The sequence below is a fragment of the Herpailurus yagouaroundi genome, unplaced genomic scaffold (genome assembly GCF_014898765.1).
Source record: "Herpailurus yagouaroundi ecotype Mexico unplaced genomic scaffold, PumYag 140, whole genome shotgun sequence".
NCBI lineage: Eukaryota > Metazoa > Chordata > Mammalia > Carnivora > Felidae > Herpailurus > Herpailurus yagouaroundi.
The window spans coordinates 81304344-81324855 of NW_024412395.1; the positions used below are offsets into that span (position 1 = coordinate 81304344).

The 20512-nt window shown below is 35.2% G+C and overlaps 1 protein-coding gene and 1 non-coding gene across 2 annotated transcripts in view; one reads left to right on the top strand and one right to left on the bottom strand.

Moving 5' to 3' along the window:
* The window catches only part of BMPR2 (bone morphogenetic protein receptor type 2), a 201052-nt gene that overhangs the window by 104686 nt on the left and 75854 nt on the right, over positions 1-20512 (top strand). The window contains exons 2-3 of the mRNA XM_040475888.1: positions 7533-7703; positions 8835-9005. Of these exons, the coding sequence (XP_040331822.1) occupies positions 7533-7703; positions 8835-9005 (342 nt within the window). The remainder of the gene's footprint in view (positions 1-7532; positions 7704-8834; positions 9006-20512) is intronic.
* LOC121031173 (U6atac minor spliceosomal RNA) lies at positions 16624-16747 on the bottom strand. The gene has a single exon (XR_005790598.1). It is a non-coding gene; the product is annotated as a U6atac minor spliceosomal RNA (small nuclear RNA).

Here is a 20512-nt window from a genome sequence, read left to right on the forward strand (position 1 = left end):
ATAAACGTTGAAAAAAAAAATTAAAAAAAAAAAAAAAAAGAAAATATCAAACTATTTTCCACAGTGGCTGTACTGTTTTACATTTTTATTAGAATTGTTTCCCCATCTGTGTCAACATTCTTGGCACTACTTGATATTGTCAAGAGGTTCCTGTTTTGTTTTATTTTTAACTTTTAGTCATTCTAATAGATGGCAGTACTGTTGTTTCATTGTAGTTTTGAGTATTTTAATGTGAAATTCACATTTATTATGTGAAAACTTATTTGCCAAATGCCTATTTACTTTTAATGTAGGGGAAAGAAAATAGAGATAAAGATTGATGGATCAATCTTGTCCTTGGCATGCTTCTAGGAAAAGCTGGCCAGCAGAGGTTTCCACATTAAACGGCCTTTGGTGTCCAGGCATCAGAAGGGAAAGAGGGCATACTTGGCCTGTTTGACCTTATTACAAAGGACCAGTCTTTGTTTAAACAACAAAAAAACACCCCGTAACTGGAGTCTCTCATTTCAGATATTTAATGCCATAATTAGCTGTTATTTATTTTGCCACATTTTACTTTGTTTATATGTAAGGACTACTACTTGCATGACTCTTTAAACCAAGATTTTGTAATACAAGCCAATTACTGACAGTACTACAAGTACTTGGTCAGAGAAAGGGAATTTGAATGCTATGTAAGTTTTTAGTGCACAAATGTATATGATGGGGCATAATGTATTCTGTTGGTAGAGCAAATGGTCTAATGTCAAGTTCCTTTTTGTAGACACCATACTTTATAGAATATTATTCTCGTTTTACTTTAAATAAAATTTCTGTTAAAATTGAACATGTACACAAATGTTCGTAGCAGTTTTATTTCTGGTAGCCAAAACCTGGATACTACCCAAATGACCTTTTGAAGGGTGAAAAGTTAGACAGATTGTGGTACAACCATACAATGGAATAGGACTCCATAAAAAGTAATAAACTGTTGATACAGGCAGCAACTTGGATGAGCCTTAAGGAAATTTTGCTTAGTGAAAAAAGCCAATCTCAAATGGATATGTATTGCATGATTCTCTTTATATAACAATCAAGAAATAACAATATCAAGCTGGATAACAGATTAGTAGTTGCTATTTTTTAGGAATGGAAACAGATGGTGATTATAAATGGTTAACATGAAGGAATCTTGGGATAGTACAGTTGAGTATTGTGATTTTGATAGAATGTAACAGAATCGCATAGATTTACACTCATACACATAGATTATTGCATGTATAACTGGTGAAATCTGAATAAACTGTATGAATTATCTTAATGTCAATTTCTTGATTTTGGTATTGTGTAGTGATTATGTGGAATGTTTGCACTGAGGAGGGAGGCATTAGACTTCAAAAAAAAACCCTCAAAACCTTCAAAATAAAATGGAGGGGCCTCTTGGCTGGCTGAGTCAGAAGAGCATATGATGTTTGATCACATGGTTGTCAGTTTGAGCCCCATGTTGGGTGTAGAGATTACTAAAAAAATAATAAAAATTTTTTAAACGAGATGGGATAGGAAAAAGCAATTATGCCATATAGATATGCTTTTTTATATGTGCATTACAGAGTTTTTGTTTATAGTTCAAAACTTTTAAGTATGAATCTTTTGCTGTATCTACTTTATATCTAGAAATATGTTTGATTTTAACCTTTGCAATCATTTGTAAAGTTTGCACATTAGGATAGCTTAAAGAAATACTGGTATTAAATGTGCGAGATAACCTAGTAACTATAATTAAACTTGTCATTAAATGACTTTGAATATGTGGCTACATGTTGCAGAAATATGGTAGAATCATAATTACACTGATGTCCTAGAATTGGTTTTTATAAATAGGCTGTACTTTATTTTCTGGCTCTTTAGTTGATATTAGTAATATTTCATAGAAGACTGCCTAAATGGTTTTAAATGTGGAAATCAAGTTACATTTATTTTTAGTAATTATTCTTTGTGATTACTGAAATCAGTAATTACTGTGTATCTCCAAACAGATCATGTAAGATGCTTGAAGGGTAGAACTCTATATTACCTACTTGTGAATATCTTATTTGCCTTGCCCAATACTTTGATGATGCTTCTCTTATGATAAATATGGCAGGTCTATGTGTCTAAATGGATTTGGGTATATAGTTCTTGGCTCTTTTATTTTTTGTTCAGAGTTTGGTGCTTAGTTTTGTAGGTTCAGAAAATATTATTTTCACAGATTATTTCCAGTGCTAAGGTGCTAGTGAATTAAGCCATAGTATATAAAATAAGATACACCCTTATCTTCATGTGTATCTTACCTCACTTATTTCTTCTTCTGAATAAGTCAGAAGCCCATGAGTAATAAATATATTGGTCATGGGTATTAGACTGTTATTCTGACTAGTCAGACATATTAGGAAAGTCAACTTTAAGAAACCAAATAAAGATTAGCTGTTGCTTTTGATAACCTTTTACTTCTTTGGTATTCTCAGCAATGTTGATAAATATTTGTTAACTGATAAGTTATGTGGCAAATATTCTATTAGAATTAGTTAAATCAGATTATGTATATGGAAAAAGATTAACTAGCATTGAAATAGATTGGTTGTTCCTTCAGCAAAAGGTGTGATTGAACATTTCTGTTTCTGGCTTTATATTGATTAAAAAAATTTTTTGGGGGGCGCCTGGGTGGCGCAGTCGGTTAAGCGTCCGGCTTCAGCCAGGTCACGATCTCGCGGTCCGTGAGTTCGAGCCCCGCGTCGGGTTCTGGGCTGATGGCTCAGAGCCTGGAGCCTGTTTCCGATTCTGTGTCTCCCTCTCTCTGCCCCTCCCCTGTTCATGCTCTGTCTCTCTCTGTCCCAAAAATAAATAAACGTTGAAAAAAAAAATTAAAAAAAATTTTTTTTAAATATTTTACATTTAGGTTATTTCCAAAGTTTCCTTTTTTTTTTTTAGTGTTTATTTATTTTTGAAAGAGAGACAGAGACAGAGCATGAGTGGGGGAGGGGCAGAGAGAAAGGGAGACACAGATTCCAAAGCAGGTTCCAGGCTCTGAGCTGTCAGCACAGAGCCTGATGCAGGGCTCGAACTCATGAACTGTGAGATGATGATCTGAGCTGAAGTCAGACGCTCAACTGACTGAACTATCCAGGCATCCCTAAAAAAAATTTTTTTTAATTTAAATCCAGGTTAGTTATCATATAGTATAATAATGATTTCAGGAATAGAATTTAGTGATTCATCATTAAATATAACATCAAGTGCCCATCCCAACAAGTGCCCTCCTTAATGTCCATCACCCATTTAGCCCATCCCCCCACCCACACCCTGCCAACAACCCTCAGTTTGTTCTCTGTATTAAGAGTCTTTCATGGTTTGCCTCACTTTCAGTTATCTTATTTTTGCTTCCCTTCCCCTTTGTTCATCTGTTTTGTTTCTTAAATTCCACATATGAATGAAATCATGATATTTGTCTTTGTCTTATTTTGCTTAGTGTAATACACTCTAGTTCCATCCACATTGTTGAAAATGGCAAGATTTCATTTTTTTTGATTGCTGAATAATATTCCATTGTATATATAAACCACATCTTCTTTATCTATTCATCAGTTGATGGGCATTTATAATTTGGCTCTTGTTGAAAGCGCTGCTATAACATTGGGGTACATGTGCTCCTATGAATCAGCATTCCTGTATCCTTTGGATAAATTCCTAGTAATGCTATTGCTGGGTTGAAGGTAGTTCCATTGTTAATTTTTTGAGGAACCTCCACACTCTTTTCCAGAGCAGCTGCACCAGTTTGCATTCCCACCTACAGTGCAATAGAGTTCCTGTTTGTCCACATCCTCACCAGCATCTGTTGTTTCCTGAGTTGTTAATTTAGCCACTCTGACTATTGTGAGGTGGTATCTCAGTGTGGTTTTGATTTGTATTTCCCTGATTATTCCATTTACATTTAGAATGTGTACTGAAATATATGAATTTAGTGCCATTGTGTTCCCTGTAGAGTTGGTGTTTCTGGTGACGTTCACTTTGTTGCTTTAGGTCTTTTTGTTTTGTTTTGTCTTTTTGCCACTCAAAGAGTCCCCCCTTGAAATTTCTTGCAGGGCTGGTTTAGTGGTCATGAATTCCTTTAGTTTTTGTTTATCTGGGAAACTCTTTATCTGTTCTTCTATTTTGAATGATAGCCTTGCTGGATAAAGAATTCTTGACTGCATATTTTCCTGATTCAGCACACTGGAGCATATCCTGCCACTCCTTTCTAGTCTGCCCCATTTCTGTGGATAGATATGCTGTGAATCTGATTTGTCTTCCCTTATAGGTTCAGGACTTTTTTTCCCTTGCTGCTTTCATAATTCTTTTCTTGTCTGTTTTGTGAATTTGACTATGATATGCCTTGGTGATGGTCGGTTCTTGTTGAATCTAATGGGAGTTCTCTGTGCTTCTTGAATTTTGATGTCTGTGTACTTCACCAGATTAGGAAAGTTTTCCACTATAATTTGCTCATGTAAACCTTCTGCCCCCTTTTCTCTCTCTTCATCTTCTGGGACTCCTATGATTTGGATGTTTTTCCTTTTTAATAAGTCACTGAGTTCTCTAAGTCTTGAATCGTGATCTTTTGCCTTGGTTGCCCTCTTTTTTTTTCTGTTTCATTATTCCCCATAATTTTATCTTCTTTTTTTTTTTTGATGTTTATTTATTTTTGAGAGAGAGAGAGAGAAAGAGAGAGAGAGAGAGAGAGCACAATCAGGAGGGCAGAGAGAGAGGGAGACACAGAATCCAAAGCAGTCTCCAGGTTCCGAGCATGAGTACAGAACCTGACGTGGGGCTCAAACTCACGGACCACAAGATCATGACCTGAGCCGAAGTTGGGAGCTCAGCCAACTGAGCCACTCAGGTACCCCCATAATTTTATCTTCTACATCACTGATTCACTGCTCTACTTTGCCCATCCTTGATGTCATGACATCCATTCAAGATTGCATCTCAGTTACAGCATTTTAATTTCAGCCTTATTAGATTTTGTTTCTTGTGTCTCCACAGAAAGGGATTCTCTGGTGTCTTTTATGCTTTTTTCAACCTCAGCTAGTATTCTTATTATCCTGGTTCCGAATTCTAGTTCAGACATCTTACTTATATCTTTTTGATTAAGTCTCTGGCTGTCATTTCTTGCTGTTCTTTCTTTTTGGGTAAATTCCTTTGGTTTGTCATTTTTGAGGAAGAAAAAAATGTATTAATAAAAAATTAAAATTAAAAACAGTACAAAAATCAAATAAAGGAAGCTAGATCCTGGATATGTTTCAGTCTGCTTATTGAAAGAAGCTTGATAGAGTAGAGAAAGAAGGGAAAGGATAGGAAAAAAGGGCAAGATAAAACTTAAAAATAAAAAAAATTATATAATAGAATAAAATAAGAGAAAATGAAATAGAAGAAAACAACTTAAGCAAAAACAGAAGCAAAGAAAATGAACAAATAAGTGAACCATCAAACAGAATGAAAACTGAATGAACTTATATCCAGTTTCCCCTGGAACTGAAACTATGAATCACTCTATAGTCCATACACTAAGCAGGTGGAGTGACTTCTGTTGGTCTTCTGGGGATGTGCTTGGAGGGTGTAGTTGGGCAGGTGTTGATGTAATGGCTCAGTTCTCCATTGAAGTGGTGCTGCTTAGCTTACTGGGATGGATCCATGTGGTGCGCTTATGGATGTGTGCATGCACATCATGGGAGAGGTGGTAATGGCTCACCCAGCTTCCTAGTCTCTGGTGCAGGAACTTCGCACTCTCACTGAGCCTTGATCAGGCGCCTCTCCTTTGTCTCAGGCCTCCATCCACTTCCTGCCTCTATCCACTTCCTGCCTCTATCCTGTCTGTGTCCAAGCTGTCCATTTGCCAGGTGGCACCTTCCTCCAGAGTTTTATGCCAGAAGGGGTTGTGTCTAAAAATCCCACACTTCAGAGGCCCAGCAGCTTAGACCTGTGCAGACTTTCTTGGGGACAGTCTCTCACTGGACAATGGCTGGGTTCCAGCTTGTCTCAGAAAATGTTCAGCATTTTCAGTGATTGTGCAGCAGCAAAGGTTCAGAGATTATGGCAAATCATAACACACCAGGTGTTGCCACAATCTGGCATCTTTGTCCCAATATCAGTAAATATGGCAGTTTTCTGGGGTCCACTGGGACTTTTGCCTGTGGGGAGACCATAACACCTCTACCAGATGCACTCTAAGCAAGGAAACTGCTTCTCCCCTCTGTGGCACATGGACCCCACAGACCGGCACTGCCTGCTCTTGATGATTCACCCTACTTCCTCACCGGAGCACCACCAGGCACTGAGATCCTAAACTTCACACTTTGTGCTCCACTGTTTATAGAATCCTGGTGGTATTGAAAACCTCTCTTTTCTCCCTGTCAGTGATTGTTGGGAACGGATTTCCTAGTCAGTCTCCTGCAAGTGTTTTCACTCTTTCTCTTTCTTTCTCTCCAGCTGCTTTTTGGGGGGATGCTTTTCTTGCACAGATCCCGATGCCCTGCACTCTTCCCCTTTCTCTTCTTTCCCTGTTCAGTCTCTGCAAAAGCAGCTCCCTTTTCTCTGCAGCTTTTCTATCCCCCAGTTCACTTCTCTGCACTGCGTACCTGCCACCCAGGTGCCCCAGTAAATTTGTTTTAAAAACTAAGGATATTAGGGGCGCCTGGGTGGCTTAAGTCGGTTAAGTGCCTGATTTCAGCTCAGGTCATGATCCCATGGCTCATGAGTTCGAGCCCTGTGTCACTGTGTGCTGACAGCTTGGGGCCTGGAGCCTGCTTCAGATTCTGTCTCTGTCTCTCTCTGCCCCTCCTCCACTCTCTCCCTCTCCCTCTCCCTCTCCCTCTCCCTCTCCCCCCCCCCAAAAATAAATAAACGTTAAAAAAATTTTTTTAAACAAACTTACTAAGGTATAATTTGTATACTATTTTAAGTGATGGATTATTTTTTTGTAAATTTACAGAATTGTGCAACCATTATCACAATCTAATTTTAGAATGTTTCCATCTGCCTAAAAAGAAACCATGTACTCCACTGGTAGTCACTCTCCTTATCCATAGTTTACTGTGCCCAATGATGTATGTTTAGCTTTCTACAAATGACTTTAAACTATGATAAATGTGAGTCCTGCAGAATTTTACAAGATTATTTAGCTCTCTAGTTTATTAAATTGTTTGTTTTTATGTTTTGAAGTTTTGATAATTTAAACCATGAACTTTTAAAATGATATTTCTTTACTCACATACCTAAATTGTTTAATAGGAGAGTGGTGAGAATAATTTGTGTAAGAAGGGATTGATTTTGAGAAATCATTTTTCAGGTTTGATTCTTCTTTGGTGCTAGTTAATGAACAGGAAGAAGTTATTGAATAAATATAAAATTACAAATTTATTCAAGCCTTGATAGGGATTTAGTGGAAAATTTATTATGCCTTTCAAAATGACTAAGATTTCATAAAATAATGCTTTGCTAAGATTGTCATAAAAATAAATTTGTCATTCTTTTATTTATTTTAGCTTCTCAGAACCAAGAACGTCTATGTGCATTTAAAGATCCCTATCAACAAGACCTTGGCATAGGTGAGAGTCGAATCTCTCATGAAAATGGAACAATATTATGTTCAAAAGGTAGCACTTGCTATGGCCTTTGGGAGAAATCAAAAGGGGATATAAACCTCGTAAAACAAGGCAAGTAATACTTTTCTTACCTGAAATAACTTTGTGTTTCATATCATTGAAATTTATCTAACAAGGACATGGACATAGATTGAAACCCTCTCTAGGAAAACAGTTTTAAAATATATATCCATGTATATATTCATCCATAAATTCCATATTTGTGAAAGGTAGTTAGATTTTAGCTTATTTTTATAATATTTTTCCTATTATAATGTTAACAATGTATTTTCTTTCTGTGAAGTTTAGAAAATATAGAAAACTAGAAGAAAAACAAATGTCTACAATTCCATCCTCTTACAAGCTCTTTTACCATATTAGTTTCTTCCCTGCAGGTATATTTTTTATGTACCTCTATGTTTATTATATGTGCGTATACTTATTTTTCAAAATTAGAATGATGTAGTATGTATAAACAATTTCATACCCAGTTTTCCCTATCTTAAATTATAGTATGAACATTTTCCCATATCTTTAAATATTCTTTGAGAACATTTTTATCCTCTGTACAATATTTCATTGTATACACACATATTGTGTACACACAATTTGCTTACACATTACTCTGTTGTTGGACATTTTACTGTTTTTCAGTTTTACTATAATACATAACGCTTCAGTAGATATCTTTGAACTTAAATCTTTGATTATATCTGATTATTTGCTTGGAATAGATTGCTAGAAGTAGACTTATTAAGTTATAAAGCATGAATATTTTAAAGGCTCTTTATAAAAATTGCCATATGGCTTTCTAGAAATGCTATATACATTTACATTCCCTCCAGGAGTATATGGGAGTGTTACTGAAGCCTTGTTACAATTGTATATTATTTTTTTAAGCCTAGAACAATTTAATAGATAAAAATGAAATATTAATGTTACTTTAATAGTAATTCTTAGATTAATGATGAGGTTAAACCATTATTAGTGGCTTTTCTCTCCATGAAATGCTTATTAATACTTTGCCATTTTTTTGTTATTTAAACAATGTGTATTTCCTATTGATTTGCAGGAGTGTTTTATAACATGTATGTATATGCACTTATTCTGTCACATTGATTGTAATTATTAATTTGTTATTTTTCTTTAAATTTTATATATTGTATTAATCCCTAACTTGTTTACGTTAATATCAATTTGTAGGATGTTGGTCTCACATTGGAGATCCCCAGGAATGTCACTATGAAGAATGTGTAGTAACTACTACCCCTCCCTCAATTCAGAATGGAACATACCGTTTCTGCTGCTGTAGCACAGACTTGTGTAATGTCAACTTTACTGAGAATTTTCCACCTCCAGACACAACACCACTCAGTAAGTACTTTAAGTATCTTACTTTTCCTTGTTAATTCCTTTCTGCAAAGATTTGCAAAATTTAAAAATATATAAAATCATCAGTTTGGGCAGGAGTGAGAGGGAGAGTTCAAAACTTCATGAGACCACTCTAACTACCACCTGAAATCCAAAAGAGGTGCACCAGGATTTCTAAGGTATCAGTAGATTACCAAATAATTTTGAATCAAAATATGGTACTTTTCCAACACCTGTGGAGGAGAATTTGGCAATATTAAGAAAACTACATGTGTGCTTTCTTACTCTTTCATCCAGCACCCCCATCTGTAGGATTTTATCTTGAAGATATATTTCTAACAGTACAAAAATACATATGCATAGAGGTACCTGGCTGGTTCACTTGGTAGAGTATGCAACTCTTGATCTCAGGGACATGTTCAAGCTCCACACTGGGCATAGAGCTTACTTAAAATATATATGCATAGAGTTATCCATTGCAGTATTATTTGTAACTGCAAAATATTGGAAAATATCTAAAGGTTCAGGAATAGGAGATTAGTTAAAATATACTCTGGTATATACATATAATGGAGAACTACCTATACATCTATAACAAAAAATGAGTAAGATCCCTGTGAATTGATATGGCGTGATTTCTAGAGATAATGTTAGGTGAATAAAAAGCACATATACTATGCTGTCTTTGGTGTAAAACAGAGCTTACCATAATTTACAAAAACAAAAAACAAAAACAAAAGATAAACCAGAAAATAATGAAGTTGGCTACTAACAATGGAAGGAGAGAGTAGAGTGGAAAGTATACAAAAAAGAATGAAAGAACTTATGTAAGGATTTTGCAAACACAGTGTTTGATTATATATACTCTTTTGGACAAGATGGGATATAAGAGATGGAGGAGAATTGCAAACAAGTACTGAACTCTTTTAGGTTTGCTTTTTGGTAGTGTGGAACAAAGCAATTCTGAAACAACTGTAGGTGTATAATAGGATTAAGAAAAAATGAGCAAATGGTGTTGTTCTTGGGAGCTGGTGCTGTTACTGAGGGAATATGCACATACAATTATAGATAGGAAGACAAGAGAATATTATGTGAGTAGATTATAATTCAAGGTGTAAGTATGGATTTATGACTTTAAAAACATACATATGTATGTGTTACATGCATGGATAGGTGGCCATATAAATATGTGTATATATTTGTATGTGTATATATTTATATTCATGTGTGTAGTATACCCATACACATACCTATGTAGATTTCTTAGCTCTATTTGTTGAAAAGGACAAGAAGCATTAGCACCCCAGTAGCAGTAAGCAAATGTAATGCCCAGATTTAGACTTTATTTATTTGTTTCTATTTATTTATTTTTTAATTTGTTTTTAAGTTTATTTATTTTTTGAGAGAGGGAGATACAGAGCATGAGCAGGGGAGGGCAGAAAGAGAGGGAGACACAGAATCCAAAGCAGGCTCTAGGCTCCAAGCTGTCAGCACAGAGCCCAATGCAGGGCTTGAACCCACAAACCGTGAGATCATGACCTGAGCTGAAGCTTGACGCTTAATCCAATGAGCCACCCAGGCGTCCCTAGTTATGTATGTATGTATGTATGTATGTATGTATGTATGTATGTATGTTTATTTTTGAGAGAGAGAGAACGAGAGCATGAGCAGGGGAGGGGCAGAGAGAGGGAGACACAGAATCCAAAGCAGGCTCCAGCCTCTGAGGTGTCAGCACACAGCCCGATGTGGGGCTCGAACTCAGGAGCATATGAGATCATGACCTGAGCCGAAGTTGGATGTTTGAGCCAACCAGGTGCTCCATATTTAAAAAAAAAAACATTTTTTTAAATGTTTGTTTATTTTTTTTGAGAGAGAGAAAGAGCGTAAGCAGGGAAGGGGCAGAGAGAGAGAGACACAGAACCCGAAGCAGGCTCCAGGCTCTGAGTTGTCAGCACAGAGCCTGATGCAGGTCTCGAACTCACGAGCTGTGAGATCGTGACCTGAGCTGAAGTCTGACGCTCAGCCAACTGAGCCACCCAGGTGCCCCAAGGTGCCCCATATTTTTAAAGTGTATTTATTTATTTTGAGAGACAGCGCACACATGCATGTGAGAAGAGGAGGGGCAGAGACAGAGAGAGAATCCCAAGTAGTCTCTGCACTGTCAGCCCAGAGCCCAATGTGGGGCTTAATCTCGGGAACTATGAGATCATGACCCGAGTCGTGTCAAGAATCAGATGTTTAACCAACTTATCCACCCAGGCGCACCCAGATTTAGACTTTTATACCACTTCCCACTGAAAGGAAGTTAGGCTCCTTGGAAAAATGACTTATTCTAGGATGGGAGCAGGATAGGTACAAGATTAGCCCAAAGTGTCTTATAACACTAGAAAGTAAGAAAAGAAATGCCCCCAAACAGGTGGAGACTTGTTACAAAGGAGCTGGCTTGAAGTAACTCCTACTGGCTAAATTTGGGACAATTTGAGTGCTAAAAAAGTACAGTAGCAAATTGCAAACCATTGGAGGGAAAATGAACTCATGCATCTATGCTGAAAGCAGAGAAGGTAGAAGAGAGGGTACTTGTTTATAATAGAATGCCAGGTTTCCAACTGGTAAATGAAGGAGTTGGAAATTATCCTGCAGCTATCATGATAAAGATTGGATCAGACAAGAATAATGAAAATATCCTAAATCTAAGGGCATTTTCAATATGTAACCAGGATATTTGCATTGTTTTAAAGTCTTTCCCACATATTGCAAGGGAGAAATTAGTAATTATAAAGTGAGGGAATTGGATAACACCTTGACCAGGTCATTAAAATTAATATTATTAGTGAAGATGGTAGATGGACATCCATGATACCCTGAGAAGGACACAGTTTCACTAATAGAATACTATATTTCAGGTAAGATTCGCATAACTGGAATCTAATCATGAGGCATCATCAGAAAAACCATGAACTAGGAATGCTCTGTTAGAAAAAGGAGATTTGTCAAAAATGTCAGTGTCATAAAAGGCAAAGAGACTGTGGGAAAGATCTAGATCAAAGGAGGCTAAGGAAACTTGACAACTAAGCCATACCTAACTCTCCTATACTGGATATAAAAAACTGTGATAAAGAACATTGTTAGACCAGTTGACAAAAGAGACGATTAAAGAATTCCTTTTTTTTTAATGTTAATTTTTATTTTTGAGAGAGTTTGAGCCCAGGAAGGGCAGAGAGAGAAGGAGACAGAGGATCTGAATGAAGTAGAGGCTCTTGACCTGAACCGAAGTCAGACGCTTAGCCAACCTAGCCACCCAGGTGCCCTAGTTAAAGAATTATTTCAATGTTAAGTGTACTGAAGCTGATATCAGTACTCTGGTTATGTAAGAGAATATCCATATTCTTAGGAAATATTCTAAGAAATGTTTAGAAACATGGAGGTAGAATGTATATATATTAACTTTTCTGAAATACTTTTTAAAAAAGCGTGTGTGTGGGCGCCTGGGTGGCGCAGTCGGTTAAGCGTCCGACTTCAGCCAGGTCACGATCTCGCGGTCTGTGAGTTCGAGCCCTGCGTCAGGCTCTGGGCTGATGGCTCAGAGCCTGGAGCCTGTTTCCGATTCTGTGCCTCCCTCTCTCTCTGCCCCTCCCCCGTTCATGCTCTGTCTCTCTCTGTCCCAAAAATAAATAAACGTTGAAAAAAAAAATTAAAAAAAATAAAAAATAAAAAAAATTAAAAAAAAAGCGTGTGTGTGTGTGTGTGTGTGTGTGTGTGTGTGTGTGTGTGTATTCTAGAAAGAGAGAATGGTAAAACAAGTAAATGGGGTAAAATGGTAACAATAATTGAATATGGGTAAAGGTAAATATGTGGGTATACTTTATACTATTCTTATTCTTATAACTGTTCTGGAAGTCTTAAATTTTTTCTGAATAAAAAATTAATTTTAAGAAATACTTTTGAGATGTAGCACATTTCAAGAATTCTCAGTCAATAGCTTTTATCAGTCCATACCCTGAGATCTTCATTTTGGGATTATTTCCTTTAATGTTTTGATGAAACACTAATTAAACTGAGAGCAATAGGAAGTTTTTTCATGTAGTTCCTATCTACTCAAAGTCATTAGCTTTTATTAAGAAATTATACTCTGGGGCGCCTGGGTGGCTCAGTCGGTTAAGCGGCCGACTTCGGCTCAGGTCATGATCTTGCGGTCCGTGAGTTCAAGCCTCGCATCAGGCTCTGTGCTTACAGCTCAGAGCCTGGAGCATGTTTCAGATTCTGTGTCTCCCTCTCTCTGACCCTCCCCCATTCATGCTCTGTCTCTCTCTGTCTCAAAAATAAATAAACGTTAAAAAAAAAAATTAAAAAAAAAAAGAAATTATACTCAATTGACTACATTTATTTTCCACAAAGAAATAAACAAAACAGGGTCTCTAAATTTCACTTTTACATCTAGGTAGTTTGTAAGAAAAGTGAATTTATGCATAAGTTCTCAAGATTTTTACGGCCCATTTTAGATTTTTACCTAGATTTTGGTCTGCTGTAACCTTTTGAGCCAAAAGCAGAAGTGTTGCCAACAAAGAATCAATAATGTTAGCCCAATAAAAAGGGAAAATGTTTTAATTAAATGCTCTAATTTGGGAGCATTAACCCATTTGTATATTTTGTGGTAAACAAAGCAAGTAAATTTGAAGTTAGTGAATAAAATGGATATTATTTTTTTCATTAATCTCAAGAAAAATAATCATTATTATATAGAATATCTAACATTTAGTCTATAAATAATAGGTGCTTGATCAAAATAAAAAATCTGTAAGTGTTGAAGTTTAAAGAAATTAAAATATAGAATTAAGCAGAACTTTTTGTTCATGGTTATATAATAATACATCAGTAGAAAATTTGGTGATGGTGACTTTTTTTCTCCTTTAAAATTTTCTGTGATAAAAATATCATTTATTGAATATTTAACATAAATATTTGTTAAAAACATTTATATATGTTTAATTACTAGAAACACAGTGCAAACTTATCAGAGATGGAAAAGGGGGATAGTGTCGGGTGACTGTTGATGGGGAAGGTTACATATTATTCTCATACTCTTGTAGTCTTTTAATCTTTAACCTGTTCATATATTTGTGTACTACTTGTATAAGACAATATTAGGGATACCTGGGTGGCTCATTCAGTTAAACAACCAACCCTTGATTTGGCTCAGGTCATGATCCCAGGGTTGTGGGATTGAGCCCTGTATCAGTCTCCTTGCTGAGTGTAGAGCCTGCTTGAGATTCTTTCTCTCTCCTTCTGCCCCTGTCCCCCACTTGCTCTCTCTCTTTCACTAAAATTTGAAAATATAAATAAGGAAAATATTAAAGGAATACCTGCTTGTTAAATTAGAAAAATAAAAAAATGAGATAATTGATAAGGAGAGAAATTACCTATATCCAAATATAACCATTGTTAATATTTTGAATGTTTGTTTTCTAGTGTTTCTCTTTAATCTTTGTATAGTTGTATACAGAATAATTTTTTATTAAAATTTTTTTAATGTTTATTTAATTTTGAGAGAGAGTATGAGCAGAGAAGGGGCAGAGAGAGAGGGAGACACAATCCAAAGCAGGCTCCAGGCTCTGAGCTGTCAGCAGAGTGCGATGTGGGGCTGTAACTCAGGGACTGTGAGATCATGACCTGAGCCAAAGTCAGACGCTCAACTGACTGAGCCACCCAGGCACCCCCCCAGAATTTATAATTTCTATATCCAGTGGCATCAGTATTAAAATTCTTCGTTTATTGTCAGAATGCTTTTCCATTGGTGGAAACAGTTCACATTCTTCCATCAGTGATATACTAGAATGCATATTTCATCATATCTTTATCAGCACTAGTATTGTTAAATAAAACTTTGCTGAGATCATTTTGAAAAATGATTTGTTTTTATCAATGAGGTTCACATGCGTTGTTTTTTTTTTATGTTTTTATTTTTTTTTTGAGGGAGAGAGAGAGAGGGAGAGACACAGAGTGGGGGAGGGGCAGAGAGAGCCGGAGACAGAATCTGAAGCAGGCTCCACGCTCTGAGCTGTCAGCACAGAGCCTGACATTGGGCTTGAACTCAGACTGTGAGATCATGACCTGAACTGAAGTCAGATGCCCAACTGACTGAGCCACCCAGGCACCCCCGTTTTTACTGTTTTAATTTCCTATATTTGTTGTTCATTTGTAATATTCTTTCTCAATAATGAAACTAATTAGTTTTGAGAAAAATTATTTAGAATCATTGGAAATCTAGTCATTTCATCCCTTCTCAGTTTGTCTTGATACCATAGGGATGACAGGAGCTACATTTTAAGTAGTAATTTAACATGCATTTGTAACATTAAAAAAATTTTTCTTTTGAACCTTGGCCCTTCCTAAGGAAACACCCTTAATAGCTTTCATTAAAAGTTCAATGCTCATTTTATAGCGCCAAATTGTACATTAATCAAGGTGTTAAAATAAAACTTACAGTGAAACAGTATCTCCATACCTCACATGACATTTTTGTGATGGCTATTAAAGCTTTGCATTTGCATAATATAGATGCTGTCACATCTATAAATTCTTTGAAGATATCTCCTTAATATTTGGGTAGTTCAGTCAAAAATAAACCCTTTTGGGGGAGCCTGGGTGGCTCAGTCAGTTGAGTGTCCAACTTTGGCTCACATCATGATCTCATGGTTTGTGAGTTGGAGACTCCCATCAGGTTCGCTGCTATCAGTGCAGAGCCCACTTCAGATCTTCTCTCCCCCTCTCTCTCTGCCTTTCCCCTGCTCATGCTTTCTCCCTCAAAAGTAAATATTAAACATTAGATAATAATAATTAAAAAAAACCCTTTGTCCTATTGAGTAACGATGCCTAATACTCAGGTTGAATGGTCATTCATTGAAATGGTTGTCTTTAGCAGATTTGATTTACAGTTTATCTTTTTTTTTTTTTTTTAACTTTTTGCCTATTATTGTATTGACAGTAAATGTCAGATGTAACTATTTGGGGCCCAAACAAAAAAAATGTTTTAAACTTTTATATTTGAAGTTATTTCAAACTTATAAAAACTTCCATATACCTTTTATCCACAGATTCACCAGTTATTAAACATACTGGTATATTTGCCTTATTATTTTCCCTTTCTCTATATACATATGGATATCACTATTTTTTTTCTGAACCTTTTACGCAGAAGTTACAGGCATCATACCTAAATTTTCACATATTTTGTAATTGTCCCCTTGTCTCTTTTATTAGATTCATTTTTTTAAACATTTTATTATAGTTGACACATAATGTTATGTTTGTTTTAGGTGTACGACATAGCAATTCAATATCTCTATTTAATGTTCACCACAAGTGTAACTACCATCTGTTGCCATACAACGTTATTACAATATCATTGACTCTATTCCCTATGCTGTACCTTTTATTCCCATGACTTAGTCATTCCATAATTGGAAACCTGTATCTCTTTCTCTCCTTCACCCATTTTGCCCATTTCCTTACTCCCTTTGTTCTGGTACCCATCACTTTGTTCTCTGTATTTGTAGGACTGAATCTTTTTTTGCTTGTTTATTCATTTGGTTTGTTTTTTAGATTCCACACATAAGTGAAATCATAAAGACGATAGTTTGGTGCCACAAAGTACATGGCAATGCCTTAAACCATATGTGTATTGTCAGGCCTGAGGGCCTCTTACATCTTTGTTAAGGGGAGTGCTAACTTATCCTTTCATACAACACTCTTCTATGAGATTCTAAAGTCTTTGGTGATAAGGACTTTTTATTAATGCCCCTTTGTCTCCATAGTGACTCATGCAGTGTTAGGTATGTAGTAGTAGAAGTGCAGTAAATGTTTGTTAAATAATAATTTATAAACAAAGGGATATATGCTAATGTATAAGTTTGGAAATATTTTCAAATGCTTGAAAGGAATAGGATTTGTTATTATTTGTAATCTGGCAATAGTGAATTCAGTGGATTCACTCACTAATGGACAGTTATTTATGAAAGCTGGTTGCTACTTTCAAAAAGGACAAATAGTTCATGAGATACCAAGTGTAGACAAAAAACAATTATTAACTCCCTTATTTTAGATTCATCATGGTAAAGTACAAAAAAAAGCCCTACTTTTTCCTGTTCTTGTTTGCCATCCCAAAAATGAAACACCAGATTTTAATTTTTAAAATAATTCAGGAATATAGAAAATTTTTCCTAAATAGATGCTGTTACATGATCTTATATTCAGAGACCCTTACTCAAAACGTGCAATTGTGGCATATTTTAATACTGGTAAAGAAAATGATGCACAAGTAAGTTACGGCTTTTTAAAAGGTTATGTTCTAGGGAACAACAGAAGGTACTTAATGTTCTCTGTTTAGCTTATTCATTTCTCTCTCGATTGTTTTCAGCTGAACAGTTTACTTCCTGACATCAAACTATTCATTGCTGTTACTGGAATTATATCTTTCTCATCAAGTATGCATTTACACAATATCCAGAACCATGTTTACTTGCCCTCTTACTGCTATACCTCATACACTGAGTAGGGTTAGACCTGGTCGCAGTGAAGAAATAAATATATGGGTGACTGAGAATAACAAAATATAGCTCTAGCTCTCTTTCCTTAGAAAAAGCTTATTTTTTGTACCAACCTCAGTTGAAGCTGAAGACCATAAGGTACTTAGTGATAGAAACTAAAGCATATGAGAGCAGGGAATCTTTAAGGTGGGGCAGGAGTTGTCAGGGAAAATATGACAGACTAACCCATGGCCATAAGTGAATATCTGTAATTTTGCTGAGTCACAGAGTCTTATAATCATTTCAAGATTACTTTGATGTGGAGTTAGGGGAGTGGAGAAAAGTTATTCCACTTAACCTTTAGTTCTTAATTTTTTTTTTTTTTTTTTTTTTTTACAGATTAAAGATTTTATGTAGCCTTATAAAACTACCCTATATATATTTTTGGAGACAATGAGATAGGGCACAAATTAATTATTTAATGAGTTTTGCATCATAAGATACTTGCAGTAAACTTAAGATTCTTATAAAATGTTCCGGATGGGATACATGTGGTAGTGAAATTTTAATTGACTTTATCAGGATTATAGACTTACTAGACTGAGCAGTCTCTTTACAATAAAAATATAAAAGAAATTCAGGCATTTAGCATATAGTGAAATCAAAACTAGCTAAATAATACTTTGAAATATTTATTATGTGTCAGATGTTGTTCTAAGTGTTGTCTATGCATTAAACTTTTACAATTAACCTTTACAGAAACATATGAAATGGTTACTGTTACATTCTTACTTTAAGTTGAGAACACAGATACGTAATTTACCAAGTCACACAGCTAGTAAGTGGAAGAGCCAAGATTCAAACCTAGGTGTTTTGACTCCAGAATATTTGTTATTAACCATTACTTTCTAGTGTTTTTAACTGTTACTCTTCATAATCAGTTGTTATTAATTATTACTCTTACACTCAAACGGGGGGGCCAGTTTATATTTGTTTGCTCATTCATTTGGAAGGAAGAGAGGTAAAATCATTTTGAAAATACTTGGTTACATTTCTTAAAATTTAAGGACTCTTTATGATTTTTGCACCATATCTCTGTACCACTGAGTATCATAACATGTTTTCTATATTCACATGACATATTACTTTATTATTTAATATTTTTCTTCAAATGATCTCATTAAAAATTATATGTCCTTTAAATACTAAAGGGAAACTTTCTGTTACTACTACAAATGGAAAGCCAATGTCATAAGTAAAGGTAACTTTAATTATTTATCTAAAAATAAAATAAGAAAACTAAACCATATTATATATACTAGGTAGCTGGATGTTGTTGTTTGCCAAATGGTCTGAAACTTGAAGCTTACTTTCTCTGTGTTAAAAGAGAATAGCAAATGTTTGAGAGGTAATAGAGATACATTGTCACCAAGTTGAGGTTTTCTTCTTTTATAATTAGAAGAAAGGAAGCTAACTTTCATTATTACATGTCCATGTACCACCTAAATCCAGAAGTCTGACACTTCAGCAAAGTGAACTGTATTATTCTGAGTCTCTTCAAACCATAAGAGACTTTGTAGTATTCATTTTGTTTAAAAAGAAAATCAGTCTTTAAGTAAATTAATGTATATTTATAGTATTTTACTTTCTTATCCCCTTAATTCATGCTTATGTGTTTGTAAATTCCCAGAGTTTGAAAGAAGTGTATAATTACTGTAAGGTTTGAACACTTATTTTCGAACAGCTTCTTGATAAGTTTTCTGGAATTAGTGTAATTAACCTCCCTAACTACAAAGTAAACAAAGTAATTAAGTTAGTAGAAAAGCAGACAAAAACTTGTCATTTTCTAAAAAATTAAATAGACTTAAGTTGTTGTATTTGATGTTCAGAGTTCTCCGATGAAAGTCAGTATAAAGATATAGAATACTTTTATTTTCTTTTATTTAAATCATTCATTAAGTTGATGGTTATATCAAATTTATGAGAAACAAAGATTGAATAAAGGTTTAAGAAGTCATAATAAATTAGTATTTATTTTATTTATTCTAATTTATGCTGTGTGGTTCAGATTAAGTATTTTAACTTCAGTGTCTGGCAGCAAATGTCTTTATCTCACACCAAGCTAGAAAATAGAAAAGAAAGCCTACATTTGAAGAAGCTGACATACGGCATAGAGCCACAGATAGGTTTTTAGCTGTTGTGAATTTATAATGATTTTTCAGTTTTTACTGCTTCTATGACAGCATTAAAGTGATTAACTAGACAAAAGGGAAATAAGAATGGCTAGAAGTCTTTGCTTAGTACTTCATGAAGCATTTTAGCAAGAGACAAAACAAAATATGTTGTTCTTTTTTATACTTACCAAAATATTAGTGGGGTGCTTGGTGGCTCAATTGGTTAAGCGATCTATTCTTGATTTTGGCTCAGGTCATGATCTCATGGTTCATGAGTTCGAGCCCCACATCGGGCTCTGTGCTGACAGTGCAGAGCCTGCTTGGGATTCTCTCTCTTTCTCTCTCTGCCCCTCCTGTGCTTGCTCTCTCTCTCTCTCTCTCTCTCTCTCTCTCTGTCTCTCAAAATAAATAAAATAAACCTTAAAATTTTTTAAATAAAATAAATAAAAAATAAAAATATTAGTTGAGGGGCACCTGGGTGTCTCAGTTGATAAAGCATGCAATTCTTGATTTTGGCGTAGGTCATGATCTATGTTTGTGAGTTTGAGCTCTGCATTGGGCTCTGTGCTGACAGTGTGGGGCCTGCTTGGGATTCTCTCTCTCTCTCTGCTCCTTCTCCACTAGCATGCACTCTCTCTCAAAAATAAATAAACTTAAAAAAAATGAGTGGAGAAAGGGTGGTGCAAGAGAAGTAAAGTATGTATCTTTCAGAAAATATTAGTTTTTTAATGCAATAGTAACAAGATTTTCTTTCTTTTTCTTTCTTTCTTTCTTTCTTTCTTTCTTTCTTTCTTTCTTTCTTTCTTTCTTTCTT